Raw genomic sequence first — 19,879 nt, forward strand, 5'->3', positions numbered from 1 at the left:
GAGAGCCCTGCTGCTGCTCTGCTGCTGCTGCTGCTTCTTTTGTGTGCTTTAGAGCCAAAGAATGGTGCCATGGTCACCGAGGGCTTATCACTACCTCCCAGCCAGCAGCACACAGAAGACATCAGCCATAGACGCCAGTTCTAAGCATGATTTAGTGCATGAGTACTGTCTATATCTGTTCACACTAAGACCTGACAATACGGCTCTAGAAAAAATTAATAGACCACTTCAGTTTCTGACTCGATTTCTGTGATTTTGCTATTTATAGGTATATGTTTGAGTCAAATGAAGATTTGTTGTTTTATTCTATAAACTACAGACAACATTTCTCCTAAGTTACAAATAAAAATATTGTCATTTAGAGCATTTATTTGCAGAAAATGAGAAACGATTAAAATAACAAAAAAGTGGAGCTTTCAGACCTCAAATAACGCAAAGAAAGCACGTTCAAATTCATAAAGATTTCAAAAAGAGTTCAGAAATCAATATTTGGTGGAATAACCCTGTATTTTAATCACAGTTTTCATGCATCTTGGCATGTTCTCCTCCACCAGTCTTATACACTGCTTTTGGATAACTTTATGCCACTCAAGCAGTTCAACTTGGTTTGATGGCTTGTGATCATCTATCTTCCTCTTGATTATATTCCAGAGTTTTTTTTTAATTAGGTAAAATCAAAGGAACTCAACCTTTTTTAAGTGGTCTCTTATTTGTTTTCGGAGCACTATTTTTAATTAATTAATTTATTTTTTTGTTTATGGTTATCCGTTTTTATAAATTGTTTTCTCATTAGTTTCATTCTTATCATCAAACAAGGCTTTTTTGTGTTCTGATTCGATACACAGTACCAGTATGGACTCAAAAAATCCAAATATAGAGTATACAAAATCGTTATTTTAATGCCAATTGCCAATGGGGTGACAGAAATGGCCAGAAAATAGCTTGGAATTAATTATTCTATAACATGAAGTTCTATTTGAAAAGTTGTCATCCTTCTAGAGCTGCGGTTTTGTAACAGGGGCACTGATGTAGACTATTATGAACCTGTCCAATTAATTTTATAAGCTGGCATCTGTGTGTGTGTGTGTGTGTGTGTGCGCGCGTGTGTGTGTGTGTGTGGACAGGCTGCAGTGTATCTGCCCACTCACAAAGCACACAGGTCCACGTCGGCCTGCACAATGAGCCGGCCGACGTTTAATCCTCAGGACGCCGCTGACAATGGCTATAACAAAAAACAAGAACTGCAGCCGTCCCGCTTTCGCCTTTGATGAAACACTGTGCCTGCAGGGACCCCTGGAGGCTTTACCAGAGGACAGCTACAAGAGCTGCCACGCACACTCGCCAAAGCAGCACAAAAAAAAGGTGTCGTGGAGCTCTGTGTGAGTGGGTGTGCGAGAGAGAGCGCGAGAGAGAGGCTGTGAATGGAAACCTGTACGTTCGGTATGAGAAGTCTCACCCAGCAGAAATGTGAGCCATTACCCATGATGCTCTCCTCTCTCTCTCTCTCTCTCTCTCTACTGTCCTTGAGCAGGGCTGCTCTGGGAGAGACCCTTGTAAAATCCAGCTCCTCAAATGGAATTCAAAAGGCCATCTAGTTGCTGCCTACAGCTTTGCTTCTGATCAATGGCCACTCTAGATCTCTCTGAGAGCAGTGTGAAAATGGATGTGAGGAACAACGGCTGTGTGGAAGGGTGTTTGTGTGTGTGTGTGTGTGTGTGTGTCAGAGTGTGTATGCCTACACTCAAACTGTACTAGTCAAAAGGTTGGGTCTGCCTATGTGTAAAAAAGTACATTATTTGTACAGTTGTACTGCTAAAATTTATGCACCAGGAGTGGCATAAAGTTATCCAAAAGCAGTGTGTAAGACTGGTGGAGGAGAACATGCCAAGATGCATGAAAACAGAGATAAAAAAACAGAGTTATTCCACTAAATATTGATTTCTGAACTTGTAAAACTTTATGAACATGAACTTGTTTTCTTTGCATTGTTTAAGGTCTAAAAGCTCTGTATCCTTTTTTATAATTTCAGCATTTTTTTTATTTTATGCAAGTAAATGCTCTAAATGACAATATTTTTATTTGGAATTTGGGAGAAATTTTGGGAGAAAAAATGTTCATTTTACTCAAACATAGACCTATAAATAGCAAAATCAGAGAAGCTGATTCAGAAACTGAAGTGGTCTCTTATTTTTTCCAGAGCTGTATCATTTAATGTACAATACAATGTGTATTTGTGTGTTTCACCTCTCTCGCAGGTGGGCAGGTCCCCACTCCAGGTCAGGTCCCATTGGCACATCAGCATTTCGGTGCCCACCACCTCAAATCCCGGGTAGCACTGATAGGTGACGACTGTACCGTGCACAAGCTCAGGGTGAGATGTGGTCTTCCAACCGTTAGTGATTTCTGGAAGCTCTGGACACGTGTCATTACGAGGAACCTCTGCAAAGACAGAGATGAAGAGAATAAGACCAAAGTCCTAAAAGGCAAGACCGTTCAATCAACCTCTTATGTCTTTGAATGGTTAAAGACCATTGAAATCAAAGGTCAGATCACCATTTTAACCTTTTACCCCGGCCACCACCCCCCCGTTCTTTACTGAAATATTCTGCCAGCTCCCCCCCCCCACCTTTTGAATGAAATATTTCACCCCTCTCCCCAACTTTGAGCACCTGCCCCTACGAAGGTCTCTGCACAGCCCTGCAGAAACGTGTTTTTTTACTGTAATTGTGATTGTATGGCTTTGCTACTACACTTTTGCAGATCTCCACATCTAGGAGGGTTTCTATTATGCTGACTGTTCTCCACTCTTAGTACAATCAGCAAGCTGACTGATATGGTTGTTGTGATACTGTATCTTTAAACTCTACTTTAGACTCTGAGCAAACTCAATATGTGTTCCATGTTTTTTTTTTTTTTTTGCATGATTAAACATAGGGCTGTCGGAACACTTACACTCCAAACATTTCAACAAGGAAACACACGGATGTGAGAATACTAGGCTCTGGAAATATAGCGCTGTTTGCTAAATTATGAAGAGATAACATGGGGCCGTGAAGAGAAGAAGACCCCCTTTGCTACTGTTGTAATTTCTATTAGCTTTGAAGCTCCAGTACAAAACCAGAAAAGCCTTGGCTGATGGTCTGTATTTGGAGTAAGGTTAAAACCGTGTTAACCAGAATTCTGGCCTAAGTGTTTGTGTTTCTCACGGTCCAATTGATAAACTAGAGACGCAGCACAGTGTGCTAATCAGACGGCGATGGATTGGCAGTGAGCGTATGAAACGAGGCCGAGCAATGGCTGCCAGGAGGTTTGCTGATGCCCACTCTGATCATGGTGAAGCTGGCGAAGGCACTGCTCTCAGCGGTCGCGGCTAATAAGTACAAACACGTCTAGTAATCGTTTGCGTATCTGCGAGGCCGGTGCCCGTGCACCTGCAATACCTGGCAAACAGTTTTCTCCCCCCACGCAGGGTGTGATGGGACTGCAAAATAATCTGTTCTGTTCCTCTCTCTCTCCTCTATCTGTATTCCTGCGCTGCCTCCTCGCCCGCGTTCTGCATGGAATTCATTATGTCTTATCTGATCTCGTTTTATAGTTTGGCACCAGCGGGAAAGCGATGGAATGGCAGGCTGTTCTCCATCCCAGAGAAAAGTGTGCTGGAGTTAAAAGCAAGTCTATGTCTCTCTTTTCTCTTTCTTCCTTCTTCTCTCTCTCCTTCTCAATCTCTCTCTCTCTCCCCCTCTCTCTCTCTCTCTTTTCCCAGCTTCCCAGCCCAGACATGTCTTGCCCACAGTAGCCGCAGTAGCACTGTAATAAATGAGTATGGCACAGAGGAGAGATGGGGGTCCCCATGGTGTTCCAGCTATAACTCTAATGAGCAGTTAATTAATGTGCTTCGCTTTTAATATAAGTGCCCAACAGTTTCTCCAACGCTGGCAATGAAGGAGCTATACAGTGTTTTTTTACTTCTTTTTTTTTTCTCTCCAGTTCATCTTAGTAGAGCAAGTAACACATCCGTGCTGAACCGAAACCTCTACACAACAGCGAGCTCTTACCGAAGAAGTGAACCACGAAGCCGTTGTTGTAGCCGTAAATGTTGGTGGCCGGGTCGGACTGGAACTGGATGGTGACGTCAGCCGTGGACGTGTAGAGCTTGAAGCGCGGCCGAGAGCCGCTGTACTGCCCCAGGATCTTTGCCGTCAGGTCATCTCCATCATAGAAGGTCAACAGGTCATTCTTTCCCATGTGGAGGCTACAGACACACAGAGAACATCTATACTTAACCTCATGTACCAACATGTACTGTGGTAACTACAGGGTGGTCATTGGTCTTGCTTCTTAGAGATATTTTACTCCTTCATATTTCTTCGTTTTTGTTCTTATGACAAAAAAAAAAGGTTGAGGTTGTGTTTTTTTCATGAACTTTTGACTACACTGCCTCATCATGTCTAATGGACATGCTCCATTGTGTCCATATCCATAAGCTTTTACAGAATTTGCACAAATACAGACATAAAGAAGTCAGAAAGACAAAAAAAAATCTCCATTCAGATACATACCTGTATTTAACGCTGAGCACAATGAGCCCTAAAGCCAGACATACACTGTGTGATTTTAGCCCAATTTTAAGCCCGATCTGGTTGGATGTGACAAAATTTCATGATCGGGCCAAATTTTTGCTTCATTGTGCAGTGTAAGAGGGGAAGAGATGTTCAATTAATTGCCTAAATGAGCTGCGTATGAGCAGTGGACGCAAGAAGGGATTTCTGACATGCTAGAAATTTTTGTTTCCCCAAAATTCAGTGCAAATATACCCATAAAAGCCTTTCTTGTGGAGTGACCGCTCCCAAAAGCCTTGAAAAAACCCTGGATCTACTGAATGTCAGAAATTTTGGTTGCTTGTCTCACAGTGTGAGCTGTCCTGCGACCCATTTTTTTAACACCCTGACCTGTTTTCACAAAATTAACGACAAATATACCCATAAAAAAGCCTTTCTTGTGGAGTGATGTCCTCCAAATGCTTTGAAGCGACCCTGTTTCTGCTGAAAGCTCCGCCTACAGGCTGCGTTTGTCATGCAGTGTGAGCCCCTATGTCACAGTGTGAACTTTCCACAACGCAACCGACAAAAAAAAATTATTACAATGTCAGCCTGGCTTAATGGTGTTCAAAACGTACAGCAGAATAAGAAAAGAAAAGAATCTTAGTAAACTTAGCTTACTGCTTAAAGCGTACCACTGTATAGCTTTTTGTAAATGTACTGAAAAAGAGCTGTGTAATTACTACCACCTTATCAGACCACAGATGACTTAACTTAAGGTGGAAAACAGACAATGACATGTGAAAATGACTGTAAATGCTTTTACAGAACCATTATCTTTTGATCTGTGTGAGGTTTCAGTTCACACACTGGTGTGCTGTGAAATAACGGAAGGCTTGAGACAAATGTAAATGTAAATTGCAACAGTTGCTAAGCAGTCACTGGAGTGTCTAGAAAACCAGACAGAGCTTAGGGATTAGACATTGGACTATAACTCAGAGTGACTGGCTATAATGCAATTCCAGCAGTCACATAAAAACTAAATGAAATGTAATTCCCATTATCCATTGGGTTGGCCCCTAAAACACGCTTAAAGAGTAATGCTAATTTCAAGGGCTATATAAGGCAATTTTATAAACATGTATTTTGTTAAACAAAGGAATGATAATATCATTTGAAATATAACAAAAATGGAATTCTTTTGTTGTTATACATAATTATTTAAACTTTAGCTCAAGATAATAAGCATGCATTTATGCAACCATAAATGGTTATTTCAGTGCTCACTAGAGGTGAGCGATATGGTTCTAAAATAATATCATGATATTGCATGGCAATATTTGCGATAACGATAGTCTTGGCGATATGACAAAACATTGAAAACATAAAAAAATATATTTTAAGAATTCGCTACTGCAGCAAAATAAAAAATATATTGTTTTTTAATTGCATATCATATGATATGGCACATACCTAACTGAGATATTGAAAAACACAAGAATTTTCATCGGATTTATAACAGACGTTAATGAAACAGAATGATACTACTCATGATACTAATAATGCACTCCAAATAGCTCCATATATCCAGGATTAAAGTAAAATAAATGATACTGAACAGATATAATCTTTCTCTAGTAGATATATAACAGGAAATGAGAACAGTGTACATTTCCCTTTTGCTGAAAACAGCAAAAAAGTGAGAGGGGTCTGTGTGCAACAGGGGCTTCACAGTGCACATGCACTACCGAGCCCCAGAAATGCGCTCTCAAGCCCCAAGTTGTTGCATTGTGGGTGGACTGATTGTTAGGTAAACCCATGAATATTAAATGTTTTAAGCTTTAGTGTCTATGTTTTGTCTTACTGTTATGCTGTAGATAGCTAGTTAGCTTGATTAGCAATTAGGTAAGCTAGTTAGCCAACCTAACCAGTTAACTTCTTGCTACTGTTATAACTGACATGTCGCAATTTAGCAATAAAAATATGCTAGCTAGCTAGCTACTCATAGAAGCTAAAACAATCTACCTGAAACGTTGATACATTTACATTTAATAAGTAGTTAGCTACTTGGCTAAAGTGATATCAGCATTCAATTTACCCACATGTTCATACTGATCTCTTCTATGACTGAACACACCCAGTTTCATTGGCCACTGAAGGTTTGGGGCTTGAGAGTGCATTTCTGGGGCTTGGAGGTGCATGTGCACTGTGAAGCCCCTGTTGCACACAGACAGTCTTGAAAAAAGTAGTACCCTGATGTGATAATTAGGGGTGGGTGATATGGCACGATATTTCAGAGTATAATATTGTTCAAAGTAGGCATTAAATTAGATTAATATAAACATAAGGGCGTTAGCTACCTAGCCATGTTTGCAAAAGTATACAGTAAAAAAAATCTTATTTCCTGTTATTTGCACTAGTTTGTTTTTCACAGTCATTAACAAACAGCTTCACATTGGCATTAGCCTCCTGCTGCAATCCCTAAAGAGCACTGGGTTTACATCACTGCCTGAAAATAGTTTGCCACATTCTGCTGTCTCTCTAGGTGTCTCTCCTGCTCTGGACAAAGCGCACACAACAAATGAACCGGCGGCAGCAAGACAGCGAAAGTGGAGGTTTCTTAGTTACCATTATGTTCCTCTGCTGTCCAGCCTAATCTTTAGAAATAGCTGGAAAATCAATTTCTCTGGGTACAGCAGCCAGCGTCAGAGCACACTGTAACCCGGCTGTAGCAATCTCAGGAGCACAGACAGCATGACAAAAGACTGATGTCACCTGCCTCTTCCAACTGTCCGCTTAGGACAGCTTCACCGACTCTGGAGACAAACCGTTTCAATTATCTCAGCAATTATTAATCCTGTAAAGACAGATGCTCCTGTATTCCTCAACACCACTGTCACAAACGTCTTATCTATTGTCCGACAGCGCTCTCCTTTCAGCTCGTATTGTTGGGGGTAAAATGAGTGAAAATCTTGGTGAGAAATGTAAATATGGAGTATATGGAGCAAAGCAGAGAAGAGAGGAACAGTCTGAATGGTCTGGGGAACACATATGACCTTCTGAATCTTCTGCAGCGCCATTAAAGAGGCTGACAGCTGAAGCCACGACAAAGGTGGTCAAAAAAAACCTTTACCTTTTTGTGTCTGACAGATGTAAAGGCCAGATATCAACAGTAATGTCATGTAATAAAAAAAAAAAATCAGCCTTGATAAACTCATGTCTACCGCCATCACTGGCACACAATAGCTGTTAAGAGATACAAAAAAAAAAATCTGATCTGAGCCATTCATGGTTTTCTTCCAAAAATAGCTTTTTTTGTCCAGCAATTTGTCAAGACTGGCCAAGTGTCACAGATGCTCAAGCTTTACACGCTTCAAGCAACTGAACACTGGTGAAAAAATCCAAGAGCTTACAGTATATAGTTTACAGTCTCTGAGCTGAGCTGTTTTGCTCACTAAACGAATGAGTAATATTACTGTACGCCATTACGTAGAGTACTTTATAAATTTGTCTTAAGGCTGCAAACATGCACTCTCTCATTGTGGGTGTATTTCACTCATTTTTAATGGTGTACAACAAAGCTACGAGCAATGATGCCATGGGTGGTAGTAGAGTGAAGGTAATATATTATATTCTTGTGTTTTCTCTCTTCCTTCTAGGTCAAGGTGACATATTTGCATTTAATCAAATTTATACAATATATTATTGAGTAATTTCCCAGATAACATAGTCATATGGATTCCCCAAATGGGACCCAGTATTTTTTGTCCACAGGTTGTAATGACCAGAATGGTAATGACCATGACTGGCAGTGTCTGTCTAGAACTGTCCAGGCAAAGCGCTGCCACTATGATCAGGAGATTGCTGGTTCGAATCCCATTCATGTAGCTTGCCATTGGCTACAGGAGCCCTGAGGGAGCACAATTGGCCTTGCTCTCTCTGGGTGGGTAGATTGTGCTCACTCCACACATCACTCCAAAGGGTGATGTCAATCAGCACAAGACGTCTGTGAGCTGGTGTATCGGAACTGAGACAATGCACTTTCCACCGAGCACACTGGCTAGTTGGAAAAGAGGCAGTGGCTAGTCTTCTCCCTCCTGGTGTTGGGGCATCACTATTGATAGGGGGAGTCCTAATGAGTGGGAGGGGTAGTTGGCCATGTATTCAATGCACATCCCACAGGTGAGTGTTGCATTCTTTAGCTTCCATGGGACATGGCATGGGAGTCATGAGATACAATTCTAGTTCCTGTCACATTACTTCTGGCATGGCTAGTGTATTTCTTTAAAGAACACAGACCTTTTCCTGTCAGTTATAAAGCAGCATTCTAACATCTATTCACTCTATGTTTCTGTGTGTAGGAACTCAGAGCAGAACCTGGCCGGCCAGCAAATAGGAACTAGTCCAAAAGCGAGGTGACACACGCACACACACTCGGGCTTGTTCCTAATTAATCACAAGTGGCCGGTGATGGAACTCATTACAGAGCGGAGGCGAATAATTAATCATCTTTGCTCCACAAGCATCAAAAGCAGCGTTCGGGCAAGACGAAGACCGGACGTCGGCTGGGCAGAGGCAAAAAGACACACACGTACTCACCAAACACACATACACACACACACAGGAAGATTATTTTAACAAAGGGCTTATTTTTAATACACTGTCATCGCTGTATCCTCCTGCACAACCCTCTTCGTCCTGCTTTTTTTTTCTGCCATTACGCTCCACCATGTGTGAGATGTGTTTAAATGTGGAGTCTGTTTGAAGACAAGAAGCCCTCACCTGCTCTCAGGACGAGCGTTCGAGTGAGCAGGCGAGAGAGAGAGTGAGAGAGAAAAGTGTGTCGGCTCATATTGGATTTGTCGAGATAAAGTTAAACAAGGCTTTGCGTAGCCGCCGCGCCGTATCTGCTGAGAAAATCAATCATGTTTTCTATTTGCTGGCAGTAATTTCATTTTGTTTAATCAAAAAACACAGGCTCGGCTTGACTTGGCCCACAGCACAGATGCCACCTCACGCCTTCAGAATGCATTAAACTCGCACACCCAGCTCCCACCGCCGATGTCTTCCTTCAAATGAAGGGGCTTTTAAAAATAAGAAAGCCTAAAGCATGACAAAACGGCCTGATTTATTCGCTTTTTTTCCGCCCAGACTTCTCGACAGCCCCAATCCGGGCTGCTTTTCCCGCATCTCCGAGGGGATGGCAATATAATTTTTTTACAATAAAGAAAGACAAAGATTGATTTTATTTGATTTACTTTGCAAAGAAAGGGAGGGATTCGTTTGAAAAAGAAAGTTCTGTCTAGAGCGTTTGAAGGGCCTCAGGTAAAAAGCAATCCTGGAGGATCCATCAACTGTCATACCGCCTAAGCCGTGGATTGCTCCTTCACCCACCTGCAATTTACACAAGCCGGCGAGCGCGGCTGCCTGAGGTACGGCTTCACTCAAGCCCTACTCGCGCGCAGCATTTAGAACCCCCTGCCTGCGTTTCATGCAGACTAATCCACCCCCAATGATTGCCTGTCTGAAAATAAACAAATAAATAAACAAATTACAAACCCAATCAAATCCTCCAGCAAAGTGCAACAGGCTCAACAGGCTGCTTGCAGTTCTGCTCCACAGACATGAATTACATGAGAAAGCAAACATGGACCATGCAAAAAAATCAGATACCCTAAGACGTGATGTCTCCAGTTACCTAAACTAACTGAGTTTTTAGTCTTTATTTGACTTGTTAGGGCCATGGCAGCATATACATTCCATACACAGATAGAATGTGGCCTGCACCTTTAACACATCCATCGTAGTAAATACATACTTATATACTACTAGTGAGCACACACATACAGTGATATAGTAAGCAGTAAGCACACATGCCTGGAGTGGTGGGCAGCCATCACTCAAGCACCCAATGGTGGCAGCTTTTTTTAAGCCTGGAAATTGAACACAAAATCCTGTAATCAATAACACAGTTTATGGAATATATGTAACCAAGGAAAGGCAGGAAAACTGACCAAAAAAACTTGGAGACAATGGCTCAATTGATTATTAGAAATGCAGATTAAAACACTCAACATAACAGCAACTCATTGCTTGTTTAGCAATACCTAAACAAACATGGCCCTTATGAAAAGGCCATCAGAAGAAAAGTTTTCTGTGACCTTACCACCCCCAAAAAAGTCTAAAAGTATCTAGTGCATTTAAAAAAAAGGTATTTTTAAAGAAAGAAATCTAGAATTGCATGAAAACTGTTAAGCAAGAGGTTAATTGATGGTGAAAGAGGTGGATTGATAATTCTTTTGGTTTATATTGCAGTCAGTGTAAAAACAAACAAAGATTAAAAGGCTTAAATTAAAGATTAAAAGCTTCCTAAAATTCACAATACAATGAAGCACAAGCTGAAGGTCACTGAAAATCTGTTGGTAGATCTCAATAGAGCAGTTCTTTTTGGACAACCCTGAAACATTTGGACAAAATCTTTTCTAGGGATGTCCAGGCATTTTTCAACAAGACAACAAGCATGGCTGCTGAAGAAAAGGGTAGGGGTACTGCACCAGCTGGCCTCCAGACATGAACTGTCTCCAATAGAAAATTAATGGAGGATTTTGAATCGAGAAATGTAACAATGATACAACCTTCATCACTTTGTATTCTTGCATAGTATAGCAAAATTACAAAGTGGCAAATGCTTTTTTATGTGTTACAGGCCTGAAACACAGGACTAGGTGTATTTTAACCAATGAAAAGAAGAATACTAGACAAAACATTGAACATCTTAGGTTCATACTGTCTACAATCAATTAAATAAAGTCAAATTACATGTAAGAACCACTGCCGTTTTCCATACTGTCCCTACAATTTCTGATTTAGGTCTGGGTCAGTGCTACACTCGTGTTGGTATATGGTTTGTATGTGTGTATGAGGATGTGCCCTGCCTTCAGTGCTGGTTAAATCAGTCACAGGCTCAGAGTGTAACTAACAGAGCTCTGCAGGGGGAACTCTGCGTGAAATGAAAACCGCAGAGGATTACGGCTGGCCTTTGGACCGAAGCCGCCTGTTTAAAATGGACTTAATTCAGACCTGGCGGGATTGGCCGAGATGAGAAAAATGAAAGCTTCAGTATGCGTCAGCAGACAGCGCTGGACAGGGCCGGTTCTGCTAAACGCTAAACAAACAGAAGAGGCTAAACTTTCATTCCGATTGTCAACATTATCAGACAGAGCTAAAGGGTTGAAGCTTGCTCAAATAAAGAGCAGAAATGAGTTTCTGTGTTTTACTTCTTTTTTTAATTAACAAGTTAAACATTGGCCGGGGTCTGGACCTGCTGTCTGCAGGGATAAGAGAGGTCGGAATTATCACTGGCCTGCCAAAAGCGTCACTCTGAGGGACAGCTCACGCGTAAGTGAGAATCAGAGAGAGAGAGAGAGAGAGAGAGAGAGAGAGAGAGAGAGAGAGAGAGAGAGAGAGAAAGACTAAGCCAGCAGGCACTGGATGTCAATTTGATGTCAGACAGCTTTTATTCTCTATAGATCACAGCTAAATATTCTTATTTTACTTTAATACAATGTTGACGTGACATTTGAAAGATGTCAGACATCATAATCAAAGGCAGCTAATATCACTATTCTACATAGCTATGAGTCTGATATTGATTTTCGACATACATTTATGTTTACAATATGTAATTTATGTATTACAATATCTGCTGCCAATATTGGTGACCAGCTCTGGAAGGGGGTCTCCCATAAGAGGGGTGGGGGTAGACATAACATGGGGGTGGGAGGCAGAGGTGAGAACAAGAAACTGAGAGAAAGATGGGAGGATGAGAAGAACAAAAACAAATAGTGAGAGAGACCAAAAAAACTAAAAGCAAGAGAGAGCGAGGGAACTGTAAGTAGGAGGGCAGAAGGAAGGGACAGAGAGAGAGAGAGAAAGAGACTGAAAGAGAGGGAGAAACCCTAAAATAGACAGAAAGGAAGGAGAAAAGCCGAGAGCAAGAGGGAAAAAAGGGGAGTGGGAGAGACTGAGAGGGAGAGAAAGAAAGATAAAAAGGAGAGAAACCGAGGCAGAGGGGAGAGAGAGGAAGAAAGAAACAGAAAAAGAAAGAGATGGAAGCACAGAGATATATAGATATAAAGAGAGAGAGAGAGGACGGAAGGAAAGACCAAAAGAGAGGAAGAAAGACAGAAAAAAAGAAATGATAGATAGATAGATAGCAAAATAGACAAAAGAAAGAAGAGACAGGGAGGGGAGAGCAGTAGAGAGAAAGATAAACCAAAGAGAGAGGGAGATGGGTGAATGGTTAGATGAAGAAAAAACAAAAAAGAAATGGAAATAGAAAGACCAGATGAAAGAGAGAAAGGTGGGATGCAGTAGGGAGAGGAAGAACAAGAGAGAAAGAGAGAAGGGAGAGCAGGACAAAGAACAAAAGTGAAAGAGAGAATTGTAAGAGAGAGAGAGACAGAAGAGAGTAAGAAGAGAAAGAGTGGGAATGACCAAGGAGAAAGAAAGAAGCAAGTCTGAAGGAGAGACAGACAGACAGACATAAAGCGAGAAAGAAAGAGAGTGAAAGAGAGAAAGAGAAACAGAAAACAATGTAAAGAAAGAGAACACAAAAAGTGCAGTGCTGTAGTCAATCTAAGCGAAATATGATCTCATGTTAATTATAGTCATTTCTGTGATAATGTTACCAATATATTTAAACATGAACTTTTATTTAAGTTTTTTTTTTTATATAGAGTATATAATAAGAAATGCAGATCCAGACCAGTCACTGTTTTGCTCTAATTGCAGTTTGACAGTACGTCCTGCAGGGGGCTCCCTCAGCCACGCGCACTCAGAGCGTGAGGAGTGTTATCCGCTCCACTACACTCAGCCCGCCTGCCAGCGGTGTGTATTTGAGTGTGATCCGAAACAGTGTGCAGGTGCGCCAGCTGTCACCTGTCCCTCCCCCCCCCCACACACACAAACCCACCCGCTCTGCCCACCAGCTCACAGCTCAGTGGATCCAGCATCAGAACCCCTCCCTCCACACATGCTTCCCGGTAAATGAATTAATCAGCCGTCATTACGCTCCATGTTCTCGGGTAATTGCGAGTGCGAGGTGTGTTGATGAATGATTAGAGGGGAGTGGGAACGTGCTCATTACCGGGGTAAAGTCTTCTTAATGCAGCATAATGAGGCTCCAGTAGGGGCCAGAGTTCCACGGCTTCAGGAGATTCCTCTCGACTGATGAGAATTCCCTCAGGACTGCACAGTGCACGATTTCTCAACTAACGTCCAACTGACCTGCTGCACGGATTTAACAGAGCTGATCCAGCTCATCACGTGCTTCCACAGGTTCAGTCATGTGTGCTAGATCTGGAAATACACTTCATCATTGGCTGCATCCAGAAACTTTTGCTACTCCTCCTCTCCTACTCCTCCTTTCCTACTCCTCCTCTCCGACCCCGGAAGAAGGTGGAGGAATCGAGGAGAGGAGAGGAGAGGAGGAAGAGGAGGAGGAATGGAGGGAAAGAGCTGTAATTGGGGAAATGGGACAGATCTGATTCCTTTTAGATAGGATGTTGACTACCAATGAACTGAGCCAATCACAACGCTCACTTTTAGCACATGTTTCAGAACATTACTATCACACACAGCTAAAAATTCAGATATTCCAATAAAATCCTGCTTACTTCCTGTCTGACCTCAGCCTTGTGTGGGTTTCAGTTTCCTCATCAGTCCCTAAGTAAAAAATAAATAAATAAATAAATAGATAAATTAAAATGATACATATATTATAAATAATATATGTTTTTATATGTACAACATGATACACATAGGGTCATAAATATAGTTTTACTGGGCATACAGCTTATCTAAACTATAATTTATATTACTGCTTTGCTGGCTGTTTAATTAGATAAGAACCTAGTTAATTAATGTGCTTATGATGTATATTTGTGCGTTGGCTTCTCCATTTCCGCGTGCTCTGTGGGCGTGGATGCAGTGATGTCATTCGAAAATCTTCCGGAGTAGGATGATCTTATGTATCCTCCATTGGAAGTGCCTTTGAGGAGGACTTTAAGCAGCTTCTTTCATCTCCTACGGTATTCGGACAGGCGGCAAGATGGGGTCACAAAATCAGTTTCCAGGTCACGGAGAGGAGGAGGATTGGTAGGAAAAAGGAGACGCTTTTTGGGTTTCTGGACGCAGCCATTATGAAACCGAAACCGAAACATCACGTGAAGCCGGCCTCAAGTTCTGAATTTAGCTGCCAAGATTTAAGAGTGAAATGGCTTAAATTTACAGAATTATTAATGTAAGACCTGTATAAATCTGTATAGTATAGAAATATAAGGAAATATAGTTTGAATGCAATTCTCCTCAATTTAGTCAGCGTACCATCAAATTTAATTTAAAGTAAAGTAAAGCTGCTATATAATATTGCTGAGTAATTACTGAATAGATGTTCAGTAGCTCAATGGCAGCTCTATAGCTTTCATCTGAGAAAAGTGCTTGAATTGCTCTGCAGATCTTATTATTTATTATGAAAAACCCTGCATTAAATGAATAGAGAAGCGTAGTTAGTCTCAGACGTCTGGAACTTGCTGAATAGATTCCGCAGTTATTTATAGCTTCAGCCCTTTATTCCTCTGATTACAGTGTTAGCTTACATTCTTGTTTGTTGTATATTTTTTCACCTGGGATCAATAATAAGTGTTAGCTTATCTCACTACACTAATTAGAGCCCTAATAAGAGGCTAGACTTTCGTAAGACGCTCTGGAAACAGGAGAATCTGATAAATAAGCAAATGTAAGAGTGAGGTGAGAAAACCAGCTTTATATATTGGAATTACTGCGTAAATCATCATAGATTCATCATTAGCCCACATCTCTCCTTCCCTCCTTCTCTCTCTCTCTCTCTCTTTCTCTCTCTCGTTTTTCTCGGATGAACAGCTGGGGCGGACACCCTCCTCGCTCACTTCTGCCCATCCATACTTGTCATTTGCCGCGCCCGACTGATAATGTCCCATATGCCGTTTGACTAATTTGGTCATTTGAAGATGTAAGGGGGCGGGGCGGAAGGGGGGGGGGTGGTGGTGTTGGGGGTGTTATGCTGTGCAGCATGTTGAGGCAAAGTGACCCAATCCAGAGCTGAACCCGTCCATCTGTACCGAAATCTCTAATCCCACAAGAGAGCTTGCTTACAATTATGAAGTGCCTTTACTTACCTGTTTCATGGCAACACAGGAAATATTAAATATATAAATATAAACTCTATAAAATATAAAGAAAAAAGAAAAAACATCATATATTTTATATCCAAAGTGTTAGGAGACACTGTTTATCCTTTTCAACCCTTTAAACCTTTTTACATTTAGTTCAAAGGCCCTAAAATAGAGCCCTGTGGTACACCTGCGATACCACAAAAAAACATCTAGTTACATCATGTGGACCTCATAGCATCCACTTAGCAACAAGACATTCAGCAACTAAGAACACCACAGCAACCACTAATAATACCATGGCATCTCTCAAGCTCTAACCAACATCATAGCAACCACCTGTGATATCATTCCAACTACCTGGCAGTACCATAGCAGTCAACCAGCAACTACTTAGCAATACAACAGCAACCACCTGGGATATCATAGCAAACACCTGTGACACCACAGCATCTAGCAACACAGTATCAACCTTGTAGCAACCACTTACCTGGGATACCATAGGAACTCCCAAGCAAACACTAAGTAATGCAATAGCAACCACATAGCAACCACTTAGCAACAAGACATTCAGCTTCAACTAAGAACACCACAGCAAGCACTAATAATACCATGGCATCTCTCAAGCTCTAACCAACATCATAGCAACCACCTGTGATATCATTCCAACTACCTGGCAGTACCATAGCAGTCAACTAGCAACTACTTAGCAATACCACAGCAACCACCTGGGATATCATAGCAAACACCTGTGACACCACAGCATCTAGCAACACAGTATCAACCTTGTAGCAACCACTTACCTGGGATACCATAGGAACTCCCAAGCAAGCACTAAGTAATGCAATAGCAACCACATAGCAACACTATAGCAACTACCTAGCAACCACCTAGCAACCACTTAGCAACAAGACATTCAGCTTCAACTAAGAACACCACAGCAACCACTAATAATAACATTGCATCTCTCAAGCTCTAACCAACATCATAGCAACCACCTGTGATATCATTCCAACTACCTGGCAGTACCATAGCAGTCAACTAGCAACTACTTAGCAATACCACAGAAACCATCTGGGATATCATAGCAAACACCTGTGACACCACAGCATCTAGCAACACCGTATCAACCTCGTAGCAACCACTTACCTGGGACATCATAGGAACCCCCAAGCAAGCGCTAAGTAATACAATAGCAACCGCATAGCAACACTATAGCAACTACCTAGCAGCCACCTAGTAACCACTTAGCAACACCACAGAAGCCCCCAGTAAAACCATACCAAATAATATATGCCTTTACTTTGGCATCATTCTGCTGAACACACTGAAACAGCATAGCAACTGAGTGTAAGTAGAAATAATAATTAAAAAAATGTGTTTTTAACTGTTTGTCATGGTCAGGTTATATATGAGCATTTCCAAATGTTTATGTTTAGATATTTAGAAATTTCCAACTAGTGTGGATGACAAAAATAAACATTATCAATTTTTGAATTTTTTTTTTTCTTTCAGCAAATCGTATTATAAGGGTTAACAGCCAAAAACACCCAAGGCCACTTCCTCAAATTCTTCTGATTATTGCTGATAACAGACGAAAAAAAAAGCCACACCATCCTCTCTGAGTGCTGTAGTTATCTCCTCCACCCCCTCCCCACCTCCCATCCCAAACAAATGAATGGGAAATTAATTATGCTGGCAGCTTCCACTGCAAAACATCCAGGATGTCATTTATTACACAGCCAAACAATGTAAGCGCTGGAGCTTTGGAACGTACAGTGCGAGAACATTAAAAAAAAGGACGAAAGCACAGGGAAACATATGCAAATGAGTGAATCTTAATTAAGGCAACTAAATTATTGAATGCATGAATAATCTGTCAGGGGCTGACGCAGCAGGGCCTTGTGTCGGGGAGCCTCACCTGACAGAGCAATCACACTCGACACCCGTTCCCCTGCTCTATATAATTGATTCCACCATCGTGAAGAAGAAGAAGAAGAAAAAAAAAACAATAAAAAAAGAAAACAATGAAATAATTGGCTGTCTGTGGAGTTTATTATTAACCTTTGTCCGCTGCTACTTATGTGTGCTACTGATGTGCAAAATGTTCTTTCATCTTCTCATTTTTTCCTCCCTCTTTGGCCATTAGAAGAAGTTGCTGATGCCTTCTAGAGGTTGAGGTTGTATATAAGAGGTTGTATATAAAGCATAAAAAATTTTAAGTCTGATCTCAGTTTAAATAAAGACATATCAGCTCCTTGTTCAAAACAACAAGAGAGCAGGAAGCACAGAATGCCAAAAATATATGATACATGAAGAATATCTTAATTTTTTACAATTAAAGAAAACACTCTTGCAAAACACTCAAAAAGCATTCTCTAAACTATGATGTTTATCCTATGATCCTATGATTCTCATAATGAATAAACTGACAGGAACCTTTGCGGACTGTAGCCAAACACACTTACATGCCAAAAGTCATGGTATTGCAACTAGTATCGTGATCTATGACTTTTGCATTGGAAAAAAAAAACATTAAACCAATTAAGCTAATAGATGTGATGCTGCTGATCACAGCAGTTACCACCCACTGCGCTGTCCACTGTGAGTGGTAATGACTTATTGTGACATATTGCTTTTACACCCATGACACAGTGGACTGAGAAAGTTCTACCAGGAGACTTCAGTTTTACGTCATTTCGTCTCTCGTCCAATCACCAGCTTTCACCTTTCTTTAACAGAACATTTAATTTGATTTTCCCTCCATCCTCCCCACCCCTAGGTTGGTCACGACAGTTGCCTTGGGAAAGGCTCCGCCCCCTACCATCCATATATAGCAGGATTTGCGTGGGACCAAATGGGATAAGACCTGAGTTGACGATGGAGGATTGGCAAAAGACTCCAACTTATTCTCTTTTCACATCTATTTGTAAAATGTATTATCATTAAAATATTTTTCCTCACATTCTTTGGTACAAATGTGCTTGTGGCCAGTGTTTAACAGCGCTCACAAGATAATACCTCATAAATAACACAGTTGTGGGCATTCCCGAACCATCCCCTGAGGTAAGACTTCATAATCAATTTAAATTCTGCCCTCCCATGACTTTTGGTATTTCAGTGTGTGTGACTGTATATGATTCTTGAAAGAACCTTTGTATTTGTATTTGGTTCTTTGGTTGTATATAGCACTAAAAAAAGGTTCCACTTTTGTAACAACTTGAGGAACCTTTTTTTTGGTACCATAATTGGGTTGTTCTTTCACTCAAACAGTAATGATATAGAACCTAAAGATGGCTAAAGGTGTATTAAAGTAGAACGTTGTATGGGAACTGAGTGGTCCAGCGGTCTAAAGTGCTGCCACTATGATCGGGAGATCGCTGGTTTGAATCCTGGTCAAGCAGCTTGCCATTTGGGTGGGTAAATGAGGCTAAGTACACAGGTAATTCACAGGTTAAATCAACACTATTAGTGTTTATCTAAAGGTGTATTAAAATAGTACATTTTAGGGGCACTGATACCTCCTTTTCACCAACAAAGTGCTGCGAATCTGAAATCCTTTTAAGAACCGGCCCGTGTTTCCACTGCTTTATGGAGTCACTCACTACGTATGTGAATGTGGGCGTCAAAAGAAGTCGGGGGGGGGGGGGGGGGGGAACCCGAGCTCCTTTTAAAACTTGTGTTGCTATCCTCGGTGGACCACTGTTGATTCATTGTGATGTTTGTAAACAACCAGGTTCCCTGGTTCCAGATCAGCAAGATTGTGGGAACAGAACGGAACCGGCTTTTCTGGCCCAGAACCTGTGATTTTGCAGTGGAAACGCAAAGAACCGTTCGGGAACCTGGCACCAGCACCGGCACCATGCCAGTGGAAAAGCCCCTTGAGTGGTCCAGTGGTCTAAAGTGCTGCCACTATGATTGGGAGATTGCTGGTTCAAATCCCGGTCATGCTGCTTGCCATCATCTGCCGGAGTCCTGAGAGATCACAATTTTCCTTGCTTTTTTTTGGGTGGGTAAATGGCGCTGAGTACTCAGCATAGTGTATAGCATATAGCATAGCTGAGTGTATACCATAGTGGGTAGATATACAGCTGAGTATTTGGCCTAGCTAAAAAAAAATAGTACATTGTG

The 19,879-nt window shown here is 41.4% G+C and overlaps 1 protein-coding gene across 2 annotated transcripts in view; it reads right to left on the bottom strand.

The window, feature by feature from the left end:
• Positions 1-19,879, bottom strand: part of sez6b (seizure related 6 homolog b) — a 316,013-nt gene that overhangs the window by 13,059 nt on the left and 283,075 nt on the right. For both annotated transcript variants that reach the window (XM_049466784.1, XM_049466783.1), the window contains exons 10-11: positions 4,056-4,252; positions 2,245-2,439 (exon numbers count right to left, since the gene is read on the bottom strand). In XM_049466784.1, the coding sequence (XP_049322741.1) occupies positions 2,245-2,439; positions 4,056-4,252 (392 nt within the window). The remainder of the gene's footprint in view (positions 1-2,244; positions 2,440-4,055; positions 4,253-19,879) is intronic.

The sequence above is a fragment of the Astyanax mexicanus genome, chromosome 18, assembly GCF_023375975.1.
Source record: "Astyanax mexicanus isolate ESR-SI-001 chromosome 18, AstMex3_surface, whole genome shotgun sequence".
Lineage (NCBI taxonomy): Eukaryota > Metazoa > Chordata > Actinopteri > Characiformes > Acestrorhamphidae > Astyanax > Astyanax mexicanus.